Source organism: Zootermopsis nevadensis, unplaced genomic scaffold (genome assembly GCF_977971745.1).
Source record: "Zootermopsis nevadensis isolate Lab colony 2312 unplaced genomic scaffold, Znev_1.0 Znev_ptg000025l, whole genome shotgun sequence".
Classification (NCBI taxonomy): domain Eukaryota; kingdom Metazoa; phylum Arthropoda; class Insecta; order Blattodea; family Termopsidae; genus Zootermopsis; species Zootermopsis nevadensis.
The window spans coordinates 13,449,534-13,474,074 of NW_028259157.1; the positions used below are offsets into that span (position 1 = coordinate 13,449,534).

At 49.0% G+C, this 24,541-nt stretch overlaps 1 protein-coding gene across 8 annotated transcripts in view; it reads left to right on the plus strand.

Moving 5' to 3' along the window:
- LOC110827210 (E3 ubiquitin-protein ligase Rnf220) overlaps positions 1-24,541 on the plus strand; it is a 121,339-nt gene that overhangs the window by 28,021 nt on the left and 68,777 nt on the right. For 7 of the 8 annotated variants that reach the window (XR_015537055.1, XR_002542247.2, XR_015537057.1 and 4 more), the window contains exon 4: positions 3,072-3,221. The exons of the other annotated variant lie outside the window; for it this stretch is intronic. Coding sequence is in view for 3 of the 7 variants with exons in the window: in XM_022058660.2 (XP_021914352.1) it covers positions 3,072-3,221 (150 nt within the window). In the remaining 4 variants the exon portion in view is untranslated. The remainder of the gene's footprint in view (positions 1-3,071; positions 3,222-24,541) is intronic. 8 annotated transcript variants of the gene reach the window in all.

The window sequence follows — 24,541 nt, forward strand, 5'->3', positions numbered from 1 at the left end:
CTCCACTTCTGTCGATCGTAAACCGCATTTACGATTTTGGAACTAGTCAAATTTAATTTCTGGTCAGTTGAAAGCAGCTACTTGGAGATTCTTGTCTGTTTTCAGTTTGTGTCTCTCTTGAAATGCGTTCGGAGGTCCGGAGAGACAGACGAAGAACTAACGTTTGTTGTGAACACGGGAGGGAAACTGCGTCCGGTCGACCTCTGATAATGCAACAGAGAGCGAAACGTTTGATCTCATGTACAGTGATTAGAGGTTTCTCCGCATTTTTCCCAGGGTGCTGTCGGTTTGAAGGTGGCTCCTGCTTCGGAGGTACCTGTCGCCTCTGTGTACAGGGTAGACGACCCTAACAATTCCACCACCTCTTAGATACGGTGTCGCAACCCAGTAGACAGAATATCAGTTTTTACTGCGTTGGTAGGGCGTTCTTTGGGGATTTTGCAGATCCAGCACTGCTCGCTACGCTTTGTACCACGAAGCTGGTTGATTGGCTCTGTGTCCGGTTGGTTGGCCTTTCCCAAGACAAGGTGTTGTTAGCCTTCTAAGCCTCTATCTAGCCTGCACTTAAACCCTTGATCAGACCGACTTTTATTACACACACTCTGTCCTGCCGCATGGTTGTCGCTTGTACTCTTGGCCTGAATGGCTCTATAAAAGGTTATGAAGATGCAGACTTTCTTGAGGCAGGGGTGGGGTGGGGGGGGGGGTGAAGGCAAAAGAATCATCCTAGGAGGAGAATGCTACATACAGTCGGGTTAAAAACTTGTTGTCTCTTGGTAGTGCCTCTGGCAGGTTGAGGTCCCTTAACACCGCTGGGAATTTACATCGTCTGTGCTGTGTTGTGTAGCAGGAGGGCCTTTGAGAATGTCTTGTTTCAGGCAGTGTTGCCGCTGTGATATTCGCTGTCCGTAATCAGCTTTCATATTGAATGAAGACTCTTAATACTGTCTTTACACGTTCATAATCGTACGAGCCTTACTATGTGTTCGGACGTTTCTGGAGAACATTTCCACCAAGTTCTCTTCGTATAATTTCTGTCCACGTGATGGCGTACAGCGTCTTGCGGGCGATGTGTTCAGTTTTGTGCTTGCTGTATATGCCGGTAGAGAGTTCGCCTCGCAACGCGTTTCCTTTCTCTTCGTCACTACGTCTATTCCAGCGGCCAGGACGTGAGGCTGACCAACCACTCTCACCCCAGCCCGCCCGTTGCAAGATAAGACGCGGTGTGCTTTAATTACCAAGGACGCATTTATTTATTCAGAACGTCTATTCAGCACACTTGGGCGATGTTCTGAAAACCGGGTAACTCGGCCCCTCGATCCACATGTGGCCTAGGCCTGCCCTTGTGACACACATTTGAAATCCGTGGATCGGCATTGCCTATTGCGGGATGTGGCAACGTCGAGGATTGACCTGACGTCAGACCGGACAGCAGAGGATAAGGGATCCTTTCTTGACAAGAAAGCTAGTCAATAAAATCATTAAGGCGATGGTGGAGGGTCCTTCCGCTTATGAAAGAGCTGTTTTCTGTGTTCATGTATGACTTGGCATACCCAGGTGTCGTGCCTGTCTTTCAGCAGACGGAGATTAAGGTTGGGGACTTATGAGGGGAGGGGCAGGTCTTTAGAAAACAACTTTCAATGGAGTGGGAACGCCAACTAACTGGACTCCACCCGCAGCCACACAGAGGCCCCCTGCACGGTCTTTATAGCTTCTGAAATCGCCACCCTTCTTTGGAGAGAGAAGTCGGTGGCGGCTTAAATCTTTTCCTCTGTGGCGATGAAGGACGAAACTTGCAGGTGTCTCAATTACAGTCGAACTTACCGCCTGCCCCTGTCTTCGGTGACACAGAATAAGCCCACAGCACTGTTAGGAGCCGAAGATAGGCGCAATGCATCAGTTAAGTGGGATTACTGGTACATGGACGACTGTTGTAAGAGGGCTATCCGGTCTGAGGTATTTTGTGATTTTCCTCAGTCCCCCGCGAACAGTACCGCGACGATGTGTGGATAGGCGGTGCAGTTTCTCGTGGAATGTTCCTCGAGAGGCATTGTCTTTTCCGTTGCATTTGCAATTGCTACTGGGTTTTAAGGGGTTGAACAGTTTTAGTCATGGATTGATTCCTGTACAATAATTTGTGTTGCTGTTTGCAGTAACGCTGTACGAGCTGAGAATTTTTTTTTTTTTAAAAAAAAGGATTTCATTTGTTCTGGTCGTCTCACGCGGATGACTGATGATGACTTTGAACGTGCGGTGTCTGCCCGCACAGTCTCGTTGTTTAGATCGCAACTTGGCGACATTGCCGGTCATTCATTGTCTTTCACGTTGTTTTAAGTGCTGCAACGTGAAGATCACAGAGTTTCCTCGAGTTCTAGACTGCGTCCTTTACCGCAGTTTGCCATTAAATCCTCCAGGTCACCCGGCAAGCACTTGACTGAGTTCTGCCCCTCGGTCCGGTCTGCTTCACTGCGCCAACTACACAAAGGAAGTCGTCGTTCAGTCGTTGTGTCGTGTAACCTGACGGACTGCAATTCACAGATACTCGGATCGATGTGAAGGAGGGATTCTGCTGTAACTTTCCTTTATTGATTGTCAGTGCCTGCATTATGCAGTGCATCGTGGCAGTCAAATAGTAGCCTGCATTGCCCACTTGATGTTGATGTCTTTTGTAGGGGTTGGGAACCCCGAACCCCTCTTCCTCCTCATGAGTGGTTGTCTGGAAGTGAGGGTGGGACTGTTGCACCCTTCCCTCGTCCTCTCCTGTGTTTCGGCGATGAAATAAGATGATGTAGCTTACAAGCAAGTCCTTGTGCTGGCGTCTGTAGGCAGCGAACACTGCGATGCTTGTTCAGTCCACACAGATCAGTGCGTCGCGATAAGACGAGCTTCAGCGAGCCGCGTTGAGGAAAAATGTAGTTAGATTATTTTATAAGAGTTGTGAGGAGGAAGAAGGCTTTCAGCTGCGTAGTGTTGAACAAGAGGTAGAAGAAGTGTTTCTTGTTCTTTCGCTCTCTCTCTCTCTCTCTCCGTCCCTCTCTTTCTCACTCTAGTAGCAGTTTGTTTTCTTTTAGTCGGGCCACTTTTCGGTCCCGGTGCTGGTCGCTGTGGTTCCGAAGCTCTTGGCCTTGGTTTCGGGCTTGGCCTTGGTTTCGGGCCGGCGTACCGCTTCGCTGCTGCCAACCCTGGGCTCTCCAAGGGCCGTTGCCTCCTATTCGAACAAGGTAGGCCCACAAACCTAACTCTTTCTGTTCTGCACAGCTTCCGTGTCAGTCACATTCTGTTCTCTCTCATTAACCTGATTTCTTTTCTTTTCACTCTACATCTTGTTGGCTGTTTGGGTAAATTTCGAATTCTTACTCTCTCTCTCTCTGTGCACGTTTATTTATTAAGTATTGATGTTAATAACTTACCATTGATCTAATAGATTATCTTCTGAGTCGCTTGTCTACGAACTGTCTATTTTATTAACCTTTCGCGCTTTTTAATCGGCCTGTGTGATCACGTGTACAGTACATTCAAGATTAAAGTAAGCTTAAGTTTAAGTTACCCGGTCGCAGTCCGCCGAGTCGGTTTGCCTCTGACGGCAAAGCAAACGAGTTCGTTTTCGTCTTCTGGAGAAAACATTGATCCGATAAATATGGTTACGTGGCGGGCGGGGGGCGGCGTATTTGTGTAAGCTCTGTGCTTAATCCGTCCTCCCCGTCCCCAGGCTTGTGAGTACCCTCCTCCCGGCCCTCCCGACCTCAGTTGGCTTTGGCAGGCAGTTGTCGCGGATTACGGTGCGAACAGGAAGAATTGCAATGAGCTTGATCTGCATACTATAACGAGACTGGCGGACATCTGCTGCACAGACTCTGCTCAGTAGCCTCACTGGACTTTTGCACGAACGCACGTACATACACACTCTCTAAACGTATGGAGAGTGTTAGCTGAGAGATCTGTAAGAGGAGGTGGCCGTGTGGGGAGCGTGGTGAAGGAGATGGACCATGTGCCCCAGTAACACGCAACTGCAGAAGTGTTGGGCGTTGTGACAGAATCTCTCTTCGTGTGCTTAAGTGGGTCTGCTGCATTATGCAAGGGGAATCGGAAATCGAGCCGTCACACCGCATGTTTTAGCTTCGGTTGGATAATATCGTGCCGATTCGGACAGGCGAGAGGAGGGCCTAATTACACGAGTCCTCATGAGGACAAACTTCGTTCTGCAGTCGTGCTTGGCTAGTCGCCTACAACGCGCTGCTATTTATACGTGGAAGCTACTCAAGACGTCCGCTGTATTTTGTTTTACTCGAAGGTTCATCACAAGAGCCTGAGCCAGATTAGTCCACTCTCCGCACCCATATTAATCTCGTCACAGTTTTTTTGCGTGGAAGCTTCTCGGCTGTAACGGAGTATCGTCTCGCCTTCTGCGGGTCCAGTATATGCAGGCGCACGAAGCAGTCAGCCTTGTCTGTGACTGCTGATTCGGTTGAAGTTGACGCTGGCTTCTCATCCGTCACATAGCGCTCTACATGCCTCGCCCATCTCATCGTCTGCTTGATTTAATCACGTTGATAACTTTCGGCGTAGAGTACGAAACATATTTAGATTCTCTGGTAGAAAATGTTGTCGGAACGAAGTTTGGACGCAGCTTGCAGGTGAAATTCTCGGCTTTGGCGACAGGCCTCGTGGCCGTGGTCCGCCTCATGTTTTTCGCGTGTGTTCTCAGGGGCTTCGTTTTATTTTATATTTCTCGTCAGGGCAGGGGCAGTTCCCGAAACGGAGCGTTGCCGCCCCGCACTCGTCTTCATTTGTACGTTTCATTGGGGGTGTTTGGGAACAAGTAGCTTCTGCACATTCAGCCGAGCGTCGTTCATATCCTCCCAGCATCGTGCGTGCTGTCAGCCTAGATGGGCCAGATTGACAAAAAAATGTAATACATTTTCACAGGGGGTGGGGATCGCTGGGGGTGCTTGCCGTATTGAAGAGCTTGGCTTTATCAGTGTTGAGTCGTTATTACGAAGTTTTCTGTGTAACAAACGGAGAAGAGGTAGCCCCTTTTATCTGAAACTAACATAATTAAAGAACAAGCACTGTAATTTCACTTAATTAAATTCCCTTCTTTCGGGGACGATATGAACTTTTTTCCACCCAATGAACATTAAAACTCGGCGTTTAATTTCATCAGGATCTAAGAGAGATTTGACCATAAAAAGAAGGGGAGAACAGAGGGCGAGAGGAAAAAACGTACAGGAAAGACGAGGAGGCAGAAGTGAGGGAAGAGCATAGAAAAAGAAGTAAGGAGGAAATAAGGCATTGAGAAAACTTCTCGGCGTGAGAAAGTGGCAAAGCGCTGGCTGAATTCGTGAAGCATGTCGAAGAGCATCTTTCGTCTGCCGGGCTGGCTGGCTTACTTTCCTCCGGTCGGCCGTCTTCGTTCCCGGAATCCGCGGGGGCAGACGCTCCTTCCGACCCGCTTTATTTACATTTGCCCAGTTCGTCACCCTGAGGTCAATTGGTCACTGGTGGTGCTGGTAGTCTACCTTCATTTTGGCCCGACTCGCTGAATATTAAGTCAACGCGCGGAATTGGCGCGTAGTAAATTGAAAAATAGAGTCCCCGAAGGAACGGTTGACTAGAAGAAAAAAACATGCGATTTTTGGCGTGAAAAATTTTGGTCTTCAAAATCTACTTGTGACGTTTGCTTCATTCATAATCACGTTGGGTTCACAGACATATAAAACGTTCCCTCATCACTTACACCTCCGAAGATTAGTTTCTGAGACTTTGCAGAGCAGTTTTTTCCCCTCCAAGTTCTTGTGTGTGCGGGGTTGGGGGGAGGGTGGCCATGTAGAACCACAATTTTACGGTGGAAGACGCAAACAAACAGCCGTGCCATACGCGGGTCTTCAAACCGCGACCGTCCATTCTTACTTCAACGGTCAGCGGATCTCGGAAGGCCGTTGTAACATTCGTCGGCCTGATGCAAAGTGCGCGCTTGAGATGTCTGGATCCTCGTAGCGTGTTTAATTTGAGAACCCCGTCCGCCTGCCTGTCAGCACTTGTCAGCAATAAGAAGTAGTCTCCGAGCGAGCATCCGAAACGCTTGGCGTGTGGAGTTATTTGATTAGGTAGGAGGATTAGGCCTACCTGATTACTGACAGCATCAAGAATGAATGACGACTCTCGTACAAAGTTCCAGGCACTTTTTGTCGTGTCTCCGAGACCAATCTCTTAACAGTTGAGCTCAGAAGTCATTCGCTGTTACAGAAACGCTATAACACTAAAGCTCTTGCTTCTCACCACGGAGGGTTGTGTTCGATTCCTGGGGAGTCTAAGCAGTACTTGTGGTGGAACTTGTGCTGTTTTTCCTCCGGGTTGGATGCTTCGATTTTCCTCTGTCATCGCTGCACCACTAAACCCATATTTATGTATCACCACAGGCAAAATACCTTACCCCTCGTATCTCACCCGAAAATTGTCATACAACTTTCATAGCTAGGCCTGTAGTAAGGTAATGTTTCTGCATAGATCGTGTGATTTCATGATCGTTTATGTTTTATTTATTTAATGTCATTCTGCGTCAGACTTTATTAGTGCGAATGGCGGTCATCACGTGATTCAAGATTCTGTACCGGTGTGAGCCTGGAAGGAGTGAGTGAAACCAGGAAGAACCTCGGGATAGGCAATGTCTCCGTGCGGGTGTTTGAACGTTAATACCTTCCGAATACAAACCACGTGTGACGACGCTTGTTTCGTCCTTGAAATTCTTGCTTTAGGCTTTGTGAACTTCTCGGTCAGAACTTCCTGCCGCAGATGAATTTGTCGGCCCCTGAACTTTCTTGCTGTACGTGCACGCACATACTAGTTTGAGTCTCCTCGTTCTCGCAGTCGCTAATCTGACATAACGACGCCGTGCCCCCATGATGCGGGTCCTTCCTATCTCCACATCTCCGTCTCTTTCGTAATTTACTGATATCAGTGCCGGGAGGAAGGCCCGATGCCAGACGGCAGATCGTGAACACGGCCCCGCTTTAGGCATAACCTGGTCTGGAGCTGTTTCTGAGTTCATTCGACTTTTCTTGCCTGCGTTTCCAACGAAAATTTGCAAGCATGGTCATGCCTGTTCGTCTATCCGCATGTAACAAATCGAGAACGGATTTTCATGAAATTTGCTTTTGGGAAGCTTTGCTAGAGTTTGTCGTGTAACTCCCATTTTGGTTAAAATCGGCCATCACCAGCTTCCACTTCGCACGATGCTCGGGGAAGTGGCTGGCGGAGGATTCCTCAGGTTGCACCGCCTCTTCACTTGCTGTCAGGAGTGTTCGGTATTGCATTTGTAAGCTGTGAGCTCGCTGTCAGACGGCGCTTTCTCAGCGTGGAGTCCCCGGTTAATCCAGGGTGATCTATGCGTTAAAAGTGACACTGGACCGGGTTTTCCCTCACGTGCGTCTGTTATACCTTAATTCAGTCCACAGAGCACCGCTGGCCTCTGTCCTCAGTCCGATGAATCCAGTCCTCGCCTTCCAGCCTGAAGTATCTTGGACCAGTTTTAATATTATCCTCCCAGTTACGCCACGCAGTTCGCATGTCTTCCACACGCACTGTATGCCCTGCCGACCTCACGACGTCCTTGATTTGATCATCCTAAAGTATTTGGTGATTATGGAACGCCTCGTCGTGAAGTCTTTTCCGTATTCCGTGTTGGTCTGCTACCTGTAGGATCCACACTTAAACCGAGTTGAATACCCAGCAGATGCGCACGCAATGCGTTCCTGTTTGATGCGTAGGCCTGCGTTTTGTCGTGTCGTTTGTAGTAGTTTGAATCGTGGCGTAAACTAACTTATCTGCTTGGATCGTGGTCTTGTAGGTGGTTCCAGCGTTTCGGAGCAAGGTATCGCTTCCATTTTCAGGGTTTGAATAATTCTCTTCGAAAGCTTGGTAGTCACTCACCTACAACCGAGAATACGCGGAACAAATTGTTATGTTTCTTGTCACTGTTGTTGCGTGGCGCCACGATCTCTTACTAAGAAAAGTTATTTCCAAATTTGCAGATGGGCCCGCCGCCCTCGGCCCCGGGCCCTGCCCCGGGCGCGGTCACTTCTCAGCCTCACCAGGGGCCGCGAAGACGTGGGCGTGGCAGTGTCCCGCGCAAGCCGGGATAAGCCTGAGCCTGGGCCTGGGACTGGGACTGGGACTGGCAGCCTCCGCCGGGCCGTTCCCCATTTTCCCGCACTCCCGTCTCGCCACATGTTAGTGTCTCTAGATTCCGCCGCTGTCTCCCGTCTTGTACGCGTCCCTTGCCCTGAATATTGTTTCCTAGGAGCGGGAATAGCTCAGTCGGCGTAGTGACTAGGCTGTTGCGACCGGGGTTCGATTCCCCCCAAGAGCAGATGTTTCCTGTTCGCCAGCGCCGTCTGCGATCCCGCTGTCCGGTCCTCCTCCGCCCTTCCCGCCGAGGCGTGTGGCTGGCAACTCACAAAGAATGCGTGGAGTGTGCCTCCAGTGCTCTATCGTCCTCTTTCCTTCGCTTGTTCCCACGTGAAATACCTCACCCCAGAGGACAGCGTGCAGCCTTGGTGTTCACTTTGTTCGTACAATACTAATTTATTTTTAAGCCTCTCAAATGAACTTGCATAGTAATGTTGTTGAGTAATAAAGCTTTGTGAGCTTTGAACAAGTAGCTACAAGTTGCTGGCAGACGTAATCTTAATTTGATGCCTGAATTGTTCTGTGTGGCGTAAGCGAGGCGTCCAGCGTCAGCTGCAGTGTTTTTGTGGTCGGCCAAGTGGCGCGACCATCAGCTTCGCTGGCAACTGATCAGCCAGACTGTTTGAACTTCATTGACAGTATTTTGAATAATCGTATGACGTTGATGAGATAATTTAGAGGTCTGGATTTCCAGGAATACTTTGACTGATAGCGTCACAATAGATATGATGACGTGGGACAGTACTGAGGAAAATATGATGCCATAATGGCAGGGGCTGTGGATCACAGAATCGTGGAAGGACACGTTTTTAGAAGGGCAGCCAGGCCCAGTGATTATTTATTAAGGCGTTTTAAGTAGCTTCACACACCGTGGTTCTCTCGTACCCATCAGCGCGGGGTGTAATGTTGTTCTTCACGGGCCGAGACTTTGTGTAAGTAACATTGAAGGACACGACCACAGACGCGGTATGATTTGAGGGTCGAACCCATAGTCGGTCGCTATACTGACTGAGCTGCCCCGGCCCACACATTTTGCTTTGAATTACTGTTTAAAATTCTGTGACCTGTCCAGTTATTATTCCAACAGAAATTAAAAATCGCTTTGTCGCCTTCGATTAAAGGAGGAAGCAGTTTCTTAAATCTTGCAGTAGACTTTAAGATTTTCTGCCGACGCCTCGACGTTTTCGAATGCCTTGCTCTCAGATACACCGTTGTGGGGGGGGGGGGGGGGGTTCATACCGCGTGTCACAGCAGTGAATCAGACGAGGGCAGCTAGGTGGTTGGCCGCTGTTGCTACCAGATTCAGGCGCTTTGCACTTGTTGCGATGATGCACGATAAATGCCGTTACGTGCAAGGGAAACCACATTTACATCTGGAACAAGTGGAAATTGATCTTCCACGCTGTCTCTTATTTGCGTCATGATTTGCACAGCTATTTTATTTTCCCCCCTCTCTCCTCGTGCTCTGTCGTGTGATATTCCATTTTCGCTGTCTCCTCAGATCTGCACTTTATTCTGCTCTCCCTCCAGCTCCATCTTTTTCGTGTTCAAGGCCACAAAAATGAAAGAAACTGAGCCCACAGCTCGCGGTTATATTAGGCCAGCCGTGAGTTATCACTGCAATCCCGACCCCCCCCCCCCCCCGGCCCTCCTCCCCTTCCCGTGGTTTCAAATCCCAGTCCCGCAGGAATTTCGATGATAAATACCTCGCCGCCGCAATATCCCTTTCTTTCCGTACACGGAAATAAAAGGCCTTTACAAATGTTATCACTGCCATGTATTTACGAGTCCCCGCCATCTTTTCCAGCATCACACTCATTCTTCTAATATTCCATAAATTTATGTGCTGCAAATATTAGGTCGAGTTTTGCGGGGGATGTGGCCGTGTGGCGGGGGTTTGGGGGGCTGCGCGGAGAGCAGTCAGTGTATGGCGGTTAGGTTAGGTTGCTTGGTTGTCTGCGTGTTATTAAAATCTTGCCGTGATGGATGGAGCCTCCCCTCCCCTCCCCTCCCCCGCTCTAGCCCATTGTGCTCGCTATTGATACACTGATATTACCGGGCGATGATGGAGTGGAGATGACCACTGATGTCACCGCGACGTCTTCATGAAATATGAGTTTACGTTTCTGAGGGCGACGTCCAAAAGATACGCGTAGGCGGAGATGCATCGAGGACTTTGATTATCAGCTGAAGATCGAGCGGCGTACTTGTCAGCCCGAACTGATAACCGAACGTCGCCCTTGATTTATTTATATTTCGTAAGCTTCCAGTCCACCGCCCCCTTCCCCCACGATCCTATTGTTTCTTTTTTAATTTAATTGTGCAGAACTTCACAAATGTCAACGAGGGGGGGGGGGCGAGCGAACGACGAGGCCGAGTACTTCGTCGCACTCCTGCGCGGAATGGCCCGTTGGGGGTACCGGGTTCAAGTCTTGGTATCCATTCGACGGTTTTCCCTGCCACTCCTCTCTCCCTCCAGGCAAGTTCCGTGAAAATGGGTCCACCTTAAATTTGGCCACGATCGCTAACTTAAGTATCAGTTGTAATTCATTAATCACACCGTTTTCCGACGTGTAATCTGAGCTGCTGTTGCTAATAATTGGGAAGCAAAGCGGCCGTGGCTGATTTTAAGCTACTTCCCAATACGACGGATGCGCTGACCGAGATCTGAACCCAATTGGCCAACGCAGTTGCATTGTTCTGTGGGCCTAGCACCAGAGTCTATCCTTGATCCGATCCTGAGCCGGTTTAATCAGTTCCGACTCCACGGTATCAGCCAAACTAATTGACGTGTCCCGCGCCACACACTGAGAACTGGGGCCCTTTCGCGGGGAGTAAGGCGGCCGGGGCGTGAAACTGGCCACTCGCCTCCACCTAGTGTCGAAGTAAAGAATGCATGGAGCTGTACCTCCACTTTCCAATACGTCTTCATGGTACGATTCTTGAGTTCACTTCACACTGTTCAGGATTAATGTTTGATTTCCGCACTGCGCGACTTCTGGACCAGGATTTGCCGCACCGGCACGACCTTGAACGCCGTGCACTAGAACTTAACTTCCGTTCTTTTCTCGTTTATGTAACCGATTTCTGTAAGACTTTTTTTTGTCCCGAGGTCTAATTCTGCGTCTCTTTATTTCTTTATTCCGTCGTGGTTTCCAGGTCAACATTTTGTGTGCCTTTCTTCTTTCTCGAACTGCAGTGCATGTCCCACCCACAGCCCTCTGCGAATGCCCCTGGTTTGTGACAAATGCCACACGGAAGACGGCGATGCCCTAAGAACCTGTTGCGTGTTTCCCTGCGTCCTGGTGTGGGTGTGACGCCTGGCTTTATCTCGGCGGCGTCCTGTGGCGGCGCGAGCTTGTTGTACCGTCATCTCGTGTGCCTTGCCGTAATGTCGTCGGGCGTGTAGGTGACGGATTTCGATTTTCCCCCCGCCCCTCCCATCACGTGCGACCAACTAATAGAGAGATGATAGATTACCAATTACGGAAAACGCTTATATTAGATACCGTAATTATAAAACTGCGTTCTAATCGGATTAGTGGGTGGTGTGGCTAGTCAGTCAGCCAGGCACATGACCGTCTGATGGCAGCAACAGCCCGCGCTGTGCCTGAGATGGGTGGAAGGAAGGAAACTGTTGCTTTCAGTGCGAATTAACCCAGAAGATAACTGCAGTGTTTGCCGAAACGTCGATAAACTGTAATTCTGTTCCCAAAGTCGAAGCTGTACTTTAAATTCGGACGAACATCGGAAGATTGTCGGTTGTCCCTCTGGGGATGAGGCGGTCCTGAGTCAACGTCGCTCGCTGTGCCTGTGTCTGGAACCGGGGCCACAAAGCAGGGCTGTAGCTTATGCGGCTTCATGGTACGACGGGGATAGCCTTACGGGTGAAATGAGAAGGGTTTGGAAGAGTAAGAGTGGATGCCCCGGATGTGGTCGGACGGTGAGCTTGGTCACAGCCATGGACCGTCGTGTTCCGGAACAACGCGGCCGTGGGAGGGGGGGTGGGTCTGAGAACAGGATGTTTGAGGCGGGAGGCTGGAGAGAATTCCTTCCATACGATCAACGAAGATCACACGAAGGTATATGAGAGGAGCGGGGCGTAGAGAAATGCAAGCGAGAATCCTACACGAAGACCTTGACGGAATTATCGCAGTTGTCTAGAAGGCTGTTATATAATTGGAACTGCGAAACTGCTCTGTGTCTCGACCCGTCAGTTGCTCATGAAGGTCTCTCGCGTACGAAGGACTGAAGGGTCGAGGAATCTTTTCGTGTGATATGACACGTTCACCGCCAGACCTTGAAGGTGGGATGCCCTCCGTGTGTCTCAGCTTCCCCGACGACGACGACTCGGTTAGGTGGATAAGGTAACCGAAACCTCGGTAGCTTTAAACCCGCGGTGCTGGCGGCTTTGGGGGTTAGGTCATGAGGTCAGTGAGGTGTGACCGCAGTGTCCGGTCTTGTTAGTGCTCTCGGCTGGTTGCGGTCAGCTCGGCTCGGCACGGCAGAGCACAGTGGTCCCAGCTGCAGGTAAATAATCCCTGCAACAACGCTTCTCTCGCGTGATGCTTTGAAGGGTGGTGGTAACTATGCCTACCAAGTACATTACAGTCAGTAACAGACTGTTCGTCTACAAGCTGCAGTGGTAGTTGTAGCAGGAAAAACATGTTACGTAGTTAAAAACTTTTCCCGTTCGCGTTTTACGTTATTAATGATGGTCTCCCTTCCGGGAGACGGAAGGGCTCAAGAAGCCCGGCTGACCTTCGCGGCGACAGCAACGAACTGCAGGCGCACCTTCTGCTGTGCGCCTGTTTCTTATTACTCGGCCCATCGCTCGTGATGTCCCAAACTTCTGGTTCTCTTAGGACAAAGATAGCAAGAAAGTAATATAAGACATTTCTTTTATTATAGTCGGTTCTTTAAGTAGCTTTCTCTTCTTTGAAACCATGGTCATTACTCACACCAGTGTGAAGCTGAAGTTGGTCTTTCTCCGCTAGGGGTGGGCGTCCGGCTGGCTTTGATTCTCGTGTGTGTGCGTTTCCTTTTTCATTAGTCTCACAAGCGATCGCTTGCTGATGGACACAACTGCAGTTTCATTCGCTACTGTACATCGATTGTAGAGGAAACGCAAGGATTGCTTTAAATAATATACGTATGTATAACCTGAATTAGGAGGCGTCTTCCGCACCGCTTGCAACCTGAAGATGGAAGCGGCGTGTTTATCAGAAACATCAACCACCTGCAAGGCCGCGCGGCGTCACGATCCGGGCAGAAGACCGCTGTCCGCTGGTCCAGTCCTTTCTCCGTCGCTGGTTCCTCGGTTTTTCCAAACGTACTTCTTGTTTCTGCGGCTCGTGCCCCGTGCCCCGTGCCCCCTGTTGATTTAATGGGACCTTTTTAACCCCCCCCTCCCCCACCAGGCACCTTGCTCCTCCCCCGTCCCCACACTCTCGCTCATTAACATTTTGTCGTCAACAGTCATTCTCCGACGATGTTCTGCGTCTCGTAGGTAGACGCCAAGGTTTCGGAGAGACACGCCGTCTACATCGTCAGTCATACCCGGCGCCAAAACCCAGAACAGCATCATCATCGTCCGCGTCCTAAAACTACGTGCCAAAGTACGAACACCCTTTTTAGTTTTAATCTGTGTAGTAACACTGTTTACGATACATTACGAAATGCTTATTGTGTCATTTCGCTGTCTGCGCTTAACCCCACATCCCATCCTCAACAAATCCCATTTTGTGTCCCGCGTACGGCGGAGTAGCTGCGTGTTGGGCAGAATACCGCGTCGTTTGCGGACGGATCTGTGCCGCGGGGGATATGGAGCGGTCGGAGTTGAGTCAGAGTGAAGACGTTTTGGAATTGGTCTCGAATCTTTGCTGGAGCCCGGAAGGCACTCTGTACACGGGATGGGCGGCAGGGGCACTGACCTTAATCTTCGCCACCGCCGAGACCAGGCCGGTTCTCCCCCGCCTCCTGTCCGATATGTGACTGGGGTTTATTACACGGGATTATTAAACGGCCGGAGCTTGAAGCTGATCATTCAGCTCCAACTAAAACCGAGATTAAGACTGCATGGAGCTTTAATCCAACTCCCCGCATACGTCTTCATGTCCTGGTGTATAATTAGCACGGGCCGAACTTTACGTGAAGGTGTGTACTGACTGACGCACTATGTGTTTGTCTGTGTTGTGGTGTAATTATGAAGTATTTTGTGTGACCGTGCCAGCCCCATATTCGGGACGGACCTGGTTCGTATCTTGACCGGGGCGTTGAATATTTAGACGTGTGTAATTTCTCGCTCTTCCAGGAAATTACGGCGTGCCTAATTAACTAATTAACACAGAAGCTGGTAGTACGCTTGGGCGATCAAGGAATTCTCCGCCATTTTAAAAACCTTCAGGTTTGTTGCCGTATTGACAAGAGTATACGCCGGCGGGCCGTATCATCAGGCATTTGAATCTAACCCACACCTTCGAGCCCTCTTTCCTTAAGATTTACACTAACATCATCCGTTTATCCCCCCCCCCCCCAATTTACCGTAAATAATGTTCCTTGTCCCCCACAGCAACGCCTTTTTTCGAGTGCCTAGGTTGAGGATGCGTGGAGCTTTGCCTCCGTTCATGGCGGGGTATTGCGAACTTCGCAGAGGGACGCGTCCTTACTTCTCCCCGAAGACGCGTGCCACTCCGCCAGCGTGTTCTTGGCTGCCATACATCGGAGATGTCAATCCCGCTAATGATGCCTGCGCTACGCGGCGGCCACTGCAAATTACCCTGCTAGCTGCTGCTGCTGCTGCTGCTGGAGGGTGGTGGAGCCAGATGCTTCGGATGAGAGTTAGTTTTCCCCTGTTGTAATATTCGTAATGATAGCTGGGCCGCCCGCCCGCCCGCAGTCGTGCCTAGCTTGTGGCCCCAGTATTCACACATGGGGTGGATGGATGGCAATTGGAACTTGAACATCCGACATCCACGCCGTTTGCCTGCCTGCCTGCCTATCCACTGCCGATTTCTATCTCTGGTTTCCATCCCACTCTTCATCTTTCCTGCGTCTATTGTCTTTACTACAAGCGATATGATACAGTGAATGGTTCATACTCTTCGCCCCTCTGACATAAAGGACTTCCTCCATGGTCAGCATTCCTCTTAATCTTTTCCCAATTTAGCTTGAATTGTATCGTTCGGTACCTGAACTGTGGTATATAATGCGAGATCTGAGGTTTTTCACGGCGGCGAGGAAGACGATGTTCGTCCGGGTCTTTGCCCCGTATATACTCGTAAGTAGAGACCAACGTTTAGGCAAAACATACTGTCCCCAGCCCTGAAGATGGAGACAGTATGCCCGAAATGTTGCCTGCAGTATTGGCGAGTGATGAGATTTCGTCTTCTTAAGAAATGTTCTTCGTCAGATTGAACGTGACCGGTACATCGCTTTTGTTTTGTCGTGGAACGCGGCTTACTTGTTGGGGGCATTTCAACAACCGCGGATCATTGGGGGGGGGGCTAGATCCTTGTCGCCTTGTAAGTGGTAATCAATCGATGTGTGTGGCCAGGTGGGCGTCCCGACGGTCGTAACATAGAGGAGCCTAGTCCGTGCTTTGGGGGCTGCTTCTCTCCCCCCCTCTTCCAAGACCAGCCAAGTGCTGGTCAGAGATGAAGGCCCTAACTTACGATCGGTGGTGTGATGATGTGATACTTGGTCAGGGCTGTCGCACACCTCCTGGGGCGGCGGTGATAGATGAGCGTGGAGGAGTAATAGTGAAATGATGATTAGCGGCGTGTGGGGGGTGCAGAAGAAACCTGCACTCCACTACAAGCCTCGATTGAAGTCAACCGGCTTGAATTCGATCGAGTCTCCGCTTTGAAAAGCCAGTGCTGGTTGCCCGAGGGCAGGCAGCGAGTACGTGGTAAACGTTAGGTCTGTCATTGCAGGACATAAACATGTAGGATTTGAGGTTCTCACGGCTGTCCTCTGGGTTTTGTAGCGCCTTGAGTGTAGTCTGGTAGGAGTTTACCAACGTTTCACAGGTCCTTGCTGCCTCCATCATCAGGGCGATGAACAAACTTCTACCAGGCGCTACAACCCAGACGATCCAACCAATCTTGGATTTGTTTGCTCTAAGGCTACGCGACATCGAATTTTCGTACATTCTTCGAATATTTGTTACAAAGACATCTTCACCGCTTCGTTATGTCTTGATTTCGGTTTATCCCGTGACTGTTTCTGATCTGCTCGTCTCAGTTGCTTGTGCTGAAGCGGTGGATCGTGTCTCTTCCAGTTAAGTGTGACAAGTGTTCCCCATACTTCGTAAGGGCTGTGGAATGATGGAAGGAAGAAAGGGTTTTGTAAGGGGGTGATTTAGTTAGTTAGTGTTGCTAGCTTAGTAGTTATAGCTGGAGGGGGTGGGTTTCCAGACAAGTGTTTCTTGGTTGCGGCAGCTGGAAGGAAAGTGCGAGGGGTGGGGGGGGGGGGGGAGATGCTGACAGCATCTTGAACTGAAAGCAGGAGAAGGAGAATAGGTCAGACTAAAGTTGGCGATCAAACTTCTTGTCAAGTGTTTTCCCTGCAGGGTAACATGTTTTGCAATGTTTGTGGCTCGTCTACTGCGTATCGTCACTGGGGTTAAATGTTGAACTTAGAACTTTATTGGAATTTTAAAGGAAATCGTGTGGAAAGCTGCGTCTTTCGGAATGTGGTCCAGTGAACCTCCGGCTTCTTAACTGGCTGAGCGACTGTCAGGTTGTCAAGACGGACTGTGATCCGTGTAGAGTCCCCCCTCCTCCTCCTCCTCCTCCTCTGAGGAGGAGGCTGGAAGGAGTTGAGGTGTCCGTGTTTTATGAATTGCGAAATGAGATTTAATTAATGCCTTTGCCATAGGGCGCATCTTTCTGTTCGGGGAACGAGGGTTCGTAAGGAGTTGAGTGTTAATGGCGGTGCGGCCAGTTGTAATTAAAGCTTTATTGCAGACTGAGAGGAAACGTGTACTGGTTTTTGTTTGGGCTGTAAGCCAAAGTCCTCCTCGCATCTAATGACCGCCATCAGTCTTATTTCTTAACCACGTCACACGCCGGACATGTGACACGACAGGAAATTCCTGTTTCCAGTCTGAAACTGGGCTTGGGGGCGCAGTGACGTGTTCTCTTTGTGTTAAAACTCGCGTTCATACAGAATTCCATAGAATATGAGGTTGGGGTGCCCGGTCTTGTGAAACGCATGCTAGCTGTTTTTATTTAGAGCGATAAAAAGAGAACTTTGGGGTTGGGGGGGGGGGGTTGTTGAAACCGCTTTATCAGCTCGAAGGTCATGAAGATCGAACAGAGATGGGAGAATGATATTGTATCGTTGATTTATTTAACGATGTATTTCAGTTACTTGTAATGCCAGCAGGATTAACGAATAATTGATTGGTTGAGACCTTATCGAGTTTGAATTCTGACCGGATACGTCTGTCTCAGGTTACAGAACCATACTTGCATGAAGCTGAATCCTGACACATTGCAAGAGGATCGGCTGGTTGCAAAGCTTCGCTTTATGCGTGTAGAATGTAGTTCCGTCGTATCATCTGGCCAATGTGTGGCGAGCAGAACGCGTACGCTAGGAATGTCGAGTTCTTGCTGGAATGGGTTCCACTGACGCCGTTCTTCTGAGGCTAAAGTGGGTCCACGTAGGAGAACTCAGTGTCGGAGCATTGCTGACTGCTTCCTGGCGACACACGTCACTTCGACATCGCTTTACTTTCCCACGTATGTTAATTGTGAATGCATTTCCTTTGCCTCTGTAACTCCACGCATCTCTTGAGTACACAATGTCTGACAAATGTTGACCCCGATCAAGACGAAGCTCCTGTTAACGATACTTGAACATTCAGTCCGTACCGCGAAGAAAACACATCACTTCACCATTGAAAAGACCAGCTGGTTGATCCTGTTGACGGAAGTAATCATTCTAAACCCATAAATACGCTCTGTGTGCAGAACGAAGAATTGCAAATTGTTAAAGCAAGAGGGGCATATAGTTACCGCTGTGTTTTAAAGGGTTAATCGATACATTTGTGCGTTCGGTTTAGTCCACTGTTCATCATACCACCCCCATCCCCCTTTTAATTTGTTGTTCGTCTGATGTGGCATTTTGTAACTTGGTGTTGCGTAAGAGACCGTGAAAATTGCGATCAGTGTTCTCGGCACACCGGATCTTTTACGTCGCTAGCTAACACGTTCACGTCTTTCTTGCTGCTCGTCTCGAAGAATGCCGTTGGCTCACCACCGTATTAATTAGACGCGAGTCTTTTGAAGGTGCCGTTTTAATTTGTAAGGCTCCACGTCGTCGTCCCCGGAAAATGTAGGGCTGCAAGATGGGACATGCGGAATTATTCTTTTATGAGAGTATTTTTGAATTATCTTTACCGTGGAAAAATGTATTTTCAGTTTTTTTCTCTGAGAATGTAAGAACGGAGACCAAATTATGTGTTGCGTTGTGGCTGCAGAGTTATCGATCATTATAATTGTGATGCGTTTCACCAATGTTCAAGGCGTAGTCAGACATTGCAGTTAGCAGCTTCTCGTCAAACGATTCGATACCCTGCAGATAGCCCAGCCGTGTTCTAATCCCTCCCGGACACTGTCCACGCAGACAGATCTTCTGGCGTTGTGCTCAGCTGTCCTAAGCGGAGACCGGCGTGGCGTGACAACACACGCGTGCTACATGCTCTCCTCATCTCAAGGCCCGGATGCCTCATGTTTTACCGGTTCAAGTTTACGGATTGCGTTTCAAGTGGTGTCACTCTTTGAGGTCTTACAAATCTTCCCTCGGGCTTGTTCAACAGCCACAGCGAGGAGTCCCGGCTGGCTGCACGAGGCGAATGCATTCATACATACGCTGCTGTTTCAGTCAGAGGGCACTTGTGGCGTCTGCTCTGAAAGCGTTCCTTCGTTTTACTTGCATTTCTGGACTGTATCTGTATTACATCTTGTAATTCGAAATGGTACTCAGTAGATCAGGTCGTACAGCGAATATGAACTGCAAAAGATAAGGGTGTACATTTACCGAGAGGGATTGAGGAAAACCTGGACATTTGACTCTCCGGCTGAGATTCGGACAGCCCCCGCCTCAGAAGGAGTGCGAACCTTGCGGTATTTTCTGTCTTCAGTTACTAGGGTCTGCAGATATCATTAATATGAGCGTGCACGTTATGTAGATTAATCTATAGATTGCAAAATAATAATGAGTAGCGAGAGGTTGAACGTTTGGGCTGGATTGCTAGTGTGCGTGTCCTCTTTGTTAACTGGCTAACCAGGTCAGCACTAATATTATCCGATTTGTGCTGTTATTTATTCGTTTACTTGAATCAAACGGTGTTGTTAATTATGTTTCAGTGACGTTTCACAAGTTTGCTCTTATGAGCCCGCAGCGCGCTCTGACCCACTCCATTTGTGACTGAACCATAATTTGTTACTTTAGTGAAGCATTAGTAAAAATGAGCCCATAATTGAATGAGCCTACTGGACATTAGTTACAACGGATGGAGCGCGGTGAATTGAACACAGATGGCTTTGCTTTTTGAGCACGTGATTGTTATTGCAACGTTCATTTAGCGTGAAATTGTAATTGTCGTCTCCAGTTCGATGAACTTACGAACTTACGTGGTCGAAATGACATCTGCCGTTTATTTATTTCGTATTTTGTTTAACTGTTTCAGTAGGTCTATATCGTGAATAATGTTTTTTTCAAAGAAACTGGTTGATGGTTTTACTCTTGTGGAAACCACTTAAAATGCAATTGTAATAAGACCTCGAGGTTTTACTCTGGCGCTTACACCACACCCCTTATAGACCATAGGATACAGCGTGATTTTCTCGTTTATGAAGCCAAGACGGACATCCGAGCTTAATATTAAAATGAGCAACTGAAACAGATTTACCCGCCTTCTGCCTCGGCAGTTAATGAGAGGTCATTTTTCTGCACGTCTGAGCAGGGCTACCACTTTACAGCTGCGTTTCTATTCAGTGAAGCGTGTGTCGGAGTGTAGGAATAGTTCCACGTATTCTTAACCTCGTCACTAGGTGGGGGGTGAGTGGTCACTTTCCCGCCCCGACCGCCGGTACGCTGACCGTGGCCTAGCCTGTAAGCGTGACTATGCTGTATTGCCCATTAAATATTTACGAGTATCAGAATGAGTGATAAACAAGTTTTTTTTTTCAGGCGATGATTAAGCCTCCTTCAGAATTTAATAAGCGCGACAGACATCCATCATTTATGCACCGAATTCTTACTTGGCTTGTATCTTCTTGAGCGCTGAGTTCGTTAGCATACTGCTCCAAGGGCATCATCATCGGTTATGAAAATTCATCGCTCCTCCGTCAAACGGAACTTATCGTGCTGATTAATTCATGCAGTGCAAACGGAAGATGGCACTGACTGTGAGGGAGGGAGGGCCGAAGTAAGTCCAAGCGAGCGATCGTGGACGTCTCTGTACGTCGAGCGAAGAGGCAGGAGGAAGATGAACACGACAGCCCCTTTGAGCATTTTCTTTTGACAAGAAGAGAGGAAGGAAGGAAAAGAACCTCTACTCATCCTCCTCCTCCTCTCCTCCGGCTTGTAATCCACTCAGTTTTGCATATGCCACTTGAGCCCCTGAAAGTCAAACATTTGGTTGGCGTTTAAACAGAGCTGAGGATCAAACGTCAATCTATTCAACTTCTTATGAATACGTTTAAGATCTTTCGTTACTGTGTGCTTTTTTAAGCGGAAAAAGAACTTTTTTTTTCAATTGCAGAAGAGAAGAGGGAATTAAGGGAAGCATGATAGCAGAGGAGAAAGGGAATCTTTGTGTGTGTGTGTGTATATATATACCTTGGCACAGGATATTAGAAAATATATATATATATATTCCTTCCTTTCCGAAAGCGGGGGCCCTTTTTATTTGGCGAGTTTTCCGCATGATAAACCCCGTTGACTCGGTATCCGACAAGACCTACCAGACGAAGTAAGAACAAGGAACGTCTGTAGGCAGCGAAAGGTTGGGAGATCTACGGTTTGTTGCTGCAAACGTCGCTTTTCCCTTCATTTGCATCGACGAACAGTGCCGGAGCAGCAGAGTGTGAAAATATTGTCTGGATGTGTCTATTGATCCCCGATGCGTGTAAGACAACCCGTTCCTCCCCACTTCGCCGTGTTTTGCAAGTCATATTTTTGTCTCCTGGAAGGATGACTTTATCTTAATAGATTTATGGAGCAGAGAAGAGTTCGGTGTATGAAATGCTAAGTTGGCTAAGCCTGGCACAAATCAGATCTAGAATCTTAATTTTTCGTGCCTAGCGAACGGCACCGCGAATATTTTTGACTCTTTTGGTTCAACGTTTGTTTGTTTGTTTGTTAGCTGTCATTTGAGTTCAGGGTCTTTTGGACTGGGCGTAGACTGAAGGAGGATGCTATTGGAGCAGATACTGAGGAATTAGTGCTTGAGGGATGAGGGAGAGGACTGATTGAGGGCGGTGGCGGGCTCTTGTGAACGTGGTAATGGAAGCTTCGGGTTGCACATCCACGGTGCATTTGAGTACCTGGCGAGCGGCTGCCGCGTGGAGTTGGGCTGTTAACGACGTTGCTTCAGGTGCAGAGGATGAGGTGCGAAGTTGGCCAGAACGTATAGGCAACAAGCGGTCGCCCGAGGACACTGACAACGAGTATAATAACTACGAGAACCCGGCCTAATAAAAGCGTGCAGCGTTGCCACTTGTCAGGGCGGCTGGTTGCGACGTCGTGAAATTGTGTCTGCAGTGACGTCATGTTTACTGGGACGCCTTCGATGGTTTCAGATGAGTTTCTTGATTTAAGTTTGTAATTATGGACGGGAGTAAGTGCATTGTCCTGTGCCGTGCATGAGGTTACTTGCACCCTGACAGTAGTTTGGTGTAGGCGATCCGAAAGACGGATGAAAGGGCAAGCGAATGCGCGAGGACCCTAGAGATGTTCAAGACAGTAGTTCCCTCTTAATGGCTCAGATTCACTTGCAGTTCCTTAGAGAACAAAGCCAGCTCTTGCGATGAGCGTACGCGACTTAATCGCCCCGTTTGGTAGACCCCATCAATCCGCTTAATTAGGAGCTATTGAATTCCTCGCTGAACGTAGGTGCGGGCATTGGCCCTGACGAGCCGCTGGGCGGACTCTGCCTGCAACTCGACGTTGTTTCCAGCCTGTCTGTTTTCCGCTCAATTACTCCAGCAGTTCTACTGACTAGCGAGGAATTAGCTTGTTAGACCGTGAGAGGTGACCATCGAGCATAAAACGCATAATCTATGAGAAGATTCAGAGTTAAGTACCACGACAGACATAGTTAAGATGCAGAATGGGAGGAAATTCCGACGAGGCAACGCGGAATGTTAATGGTTGTTTATGTATGTTCCTTTTGTGAGGCTGGTTACTACTGCTAGAAAATATTGCTTGCCTCGGAAGTGGTCGAGGAAGACATCAGCTGACACGCGGCCTGAAATAAGGCGCTTTTGTGATGGCAGTGGATGGAGCAACAGATCGGCGAAGTTCCTGCACTGTGGACGCGACAGACTGTAGGCTACTTCAAGCGCGCAGCAAGCCCTTGGCATCACGACACATGCAAGTGCCGTGTTTAACGACGCACGCCCCGTAATCCACCACTGCATGCAGATTCCCAGTGCAGTCGTAATTCTTCAGACAGATCAGATATTACTAGACATAAATTCGCTGACTGACAATCGAGAGACACCCGTTCGAATAGTAGCCCGCGTGGGCTGCCCTGGACGATGGGCCGTTACGCCGTGTGGCCTGGAACATCGCCCTGATTATGGAGGCAGCAGGCACCTGTTCACCGTCGGTAAGCGCATGCTAGACTTCGCGGCGCTACAGCCCAAGAAGACAGCTCTTTTCACAGACAAAAATGTATTCATGCATTCATTTCCGCTTTGGAAACAAAGTTTACGCCGTTGTCTGCTTAGTTTGAAGGGGGTTTCCGTATCGGCGGTGTATAATTGCTTAGGACAGAGATGGCAAACGTAGCGGGCGGACGGGTTCATGAATGTAGCAACCCATGGCATTGCGGTAACTCGCGAAAGATAGCAGGTAGGAAAACAGTCCCCAAAACGACATAAATTTGTCATTTTCCTCCTCGCCTCTTCTGGTGCCCATTAGGATTAGCAGAATTTGTGAGGACGCAGGAATTTGAATCGCGTTCCTTCCAAGGGACGGTCGTTTCTGCCCCCCCCCCCAATTCCTGATTCTGTTCACAGTTTCAGAACAATTGGCCACAATGAAGCAATCCGCGCGCTAGCCCCCACCCGCACCTTGGTTGGCTAAACTCTGTTGTAACAGTTCCCATTCGCGCTGCCATGCAGGCTGACTGCCCTTTTGACCCCCGTCTAAACAGGGCTGAAAAGCTGCCCCTCCGGACGAGGACAGCAGCAGAGCCAAGTTCCCCTCTTGCTCCTAACGTGCGCCGAACTGAGTTACCGTGAAGGAATTTCCTGATAAAGTGAGAATTCTTTGAAGATGAAGAAGTTTTCTTACTTACGTGGAAAAAATTTCAATCTTGGCGTGAAGTCGAGCTTGAAAATTGAAATATGTACTTGATCCTTTGATATCATTTAGCTTGTCATCTGCCACGAAATCATTTAATTTCGTGTAAAGTGAGGGTGGAAAAGCAGTAGGTTGCGGAATCCTCCGCGTGACGATGTGGCAGCACGCGTGACGCCGTGCGTCCTTTATCGTGTCCCGTGGAATCATAGCTTACGGGGGGGGGGGGGGGGGGGTCGCTACTTGCTTGAGCTCTGGGAAAAAAAATGTAATAACACAGAAATTTAATTTGGCAAATAAAAACGCGGCCAGGACCCACATAGCTGCCCCCTCTCACACCTCCGCTGTCTTCACCCTACTTTTTTTTATTACAACAAGCTTGTGACATCGACCAAATCCTCACCAAGTCGGATTGTTCGCGTCAGCTTCGCTGTGGAATAAAATGCGTTGTAGTATGAATATAAGAACCTTTTGGGAAGGGGGGGGGGGATATTCGCGCCTCTGGAGTCGGGGAAATGGCTATGATAACCGGATTTGGGCTTTCATTTTTCTGGCAGGCTGCTCTGATCATCGCCCGCCAGTCCCTTGCTTTCCTCGGGATCCGCGCTGATGCCAGTTAGCCTCGCAAAGCGAGCAATATTGAACACACCCAGAGATCGCGCTTCCTGCAAAGAAAGCAGCCACCGAGGAAATTTGAATGTCAGTCCGGATAAAGCGCCTTCTCCTCGTAGACACTGTTGCTTAACTCAGTTTGCGAGGGGCGAGAAGAGAGACGCGTTTCTTTTGAAGCCTTATCCCCTTCGTCGAGGCTGAA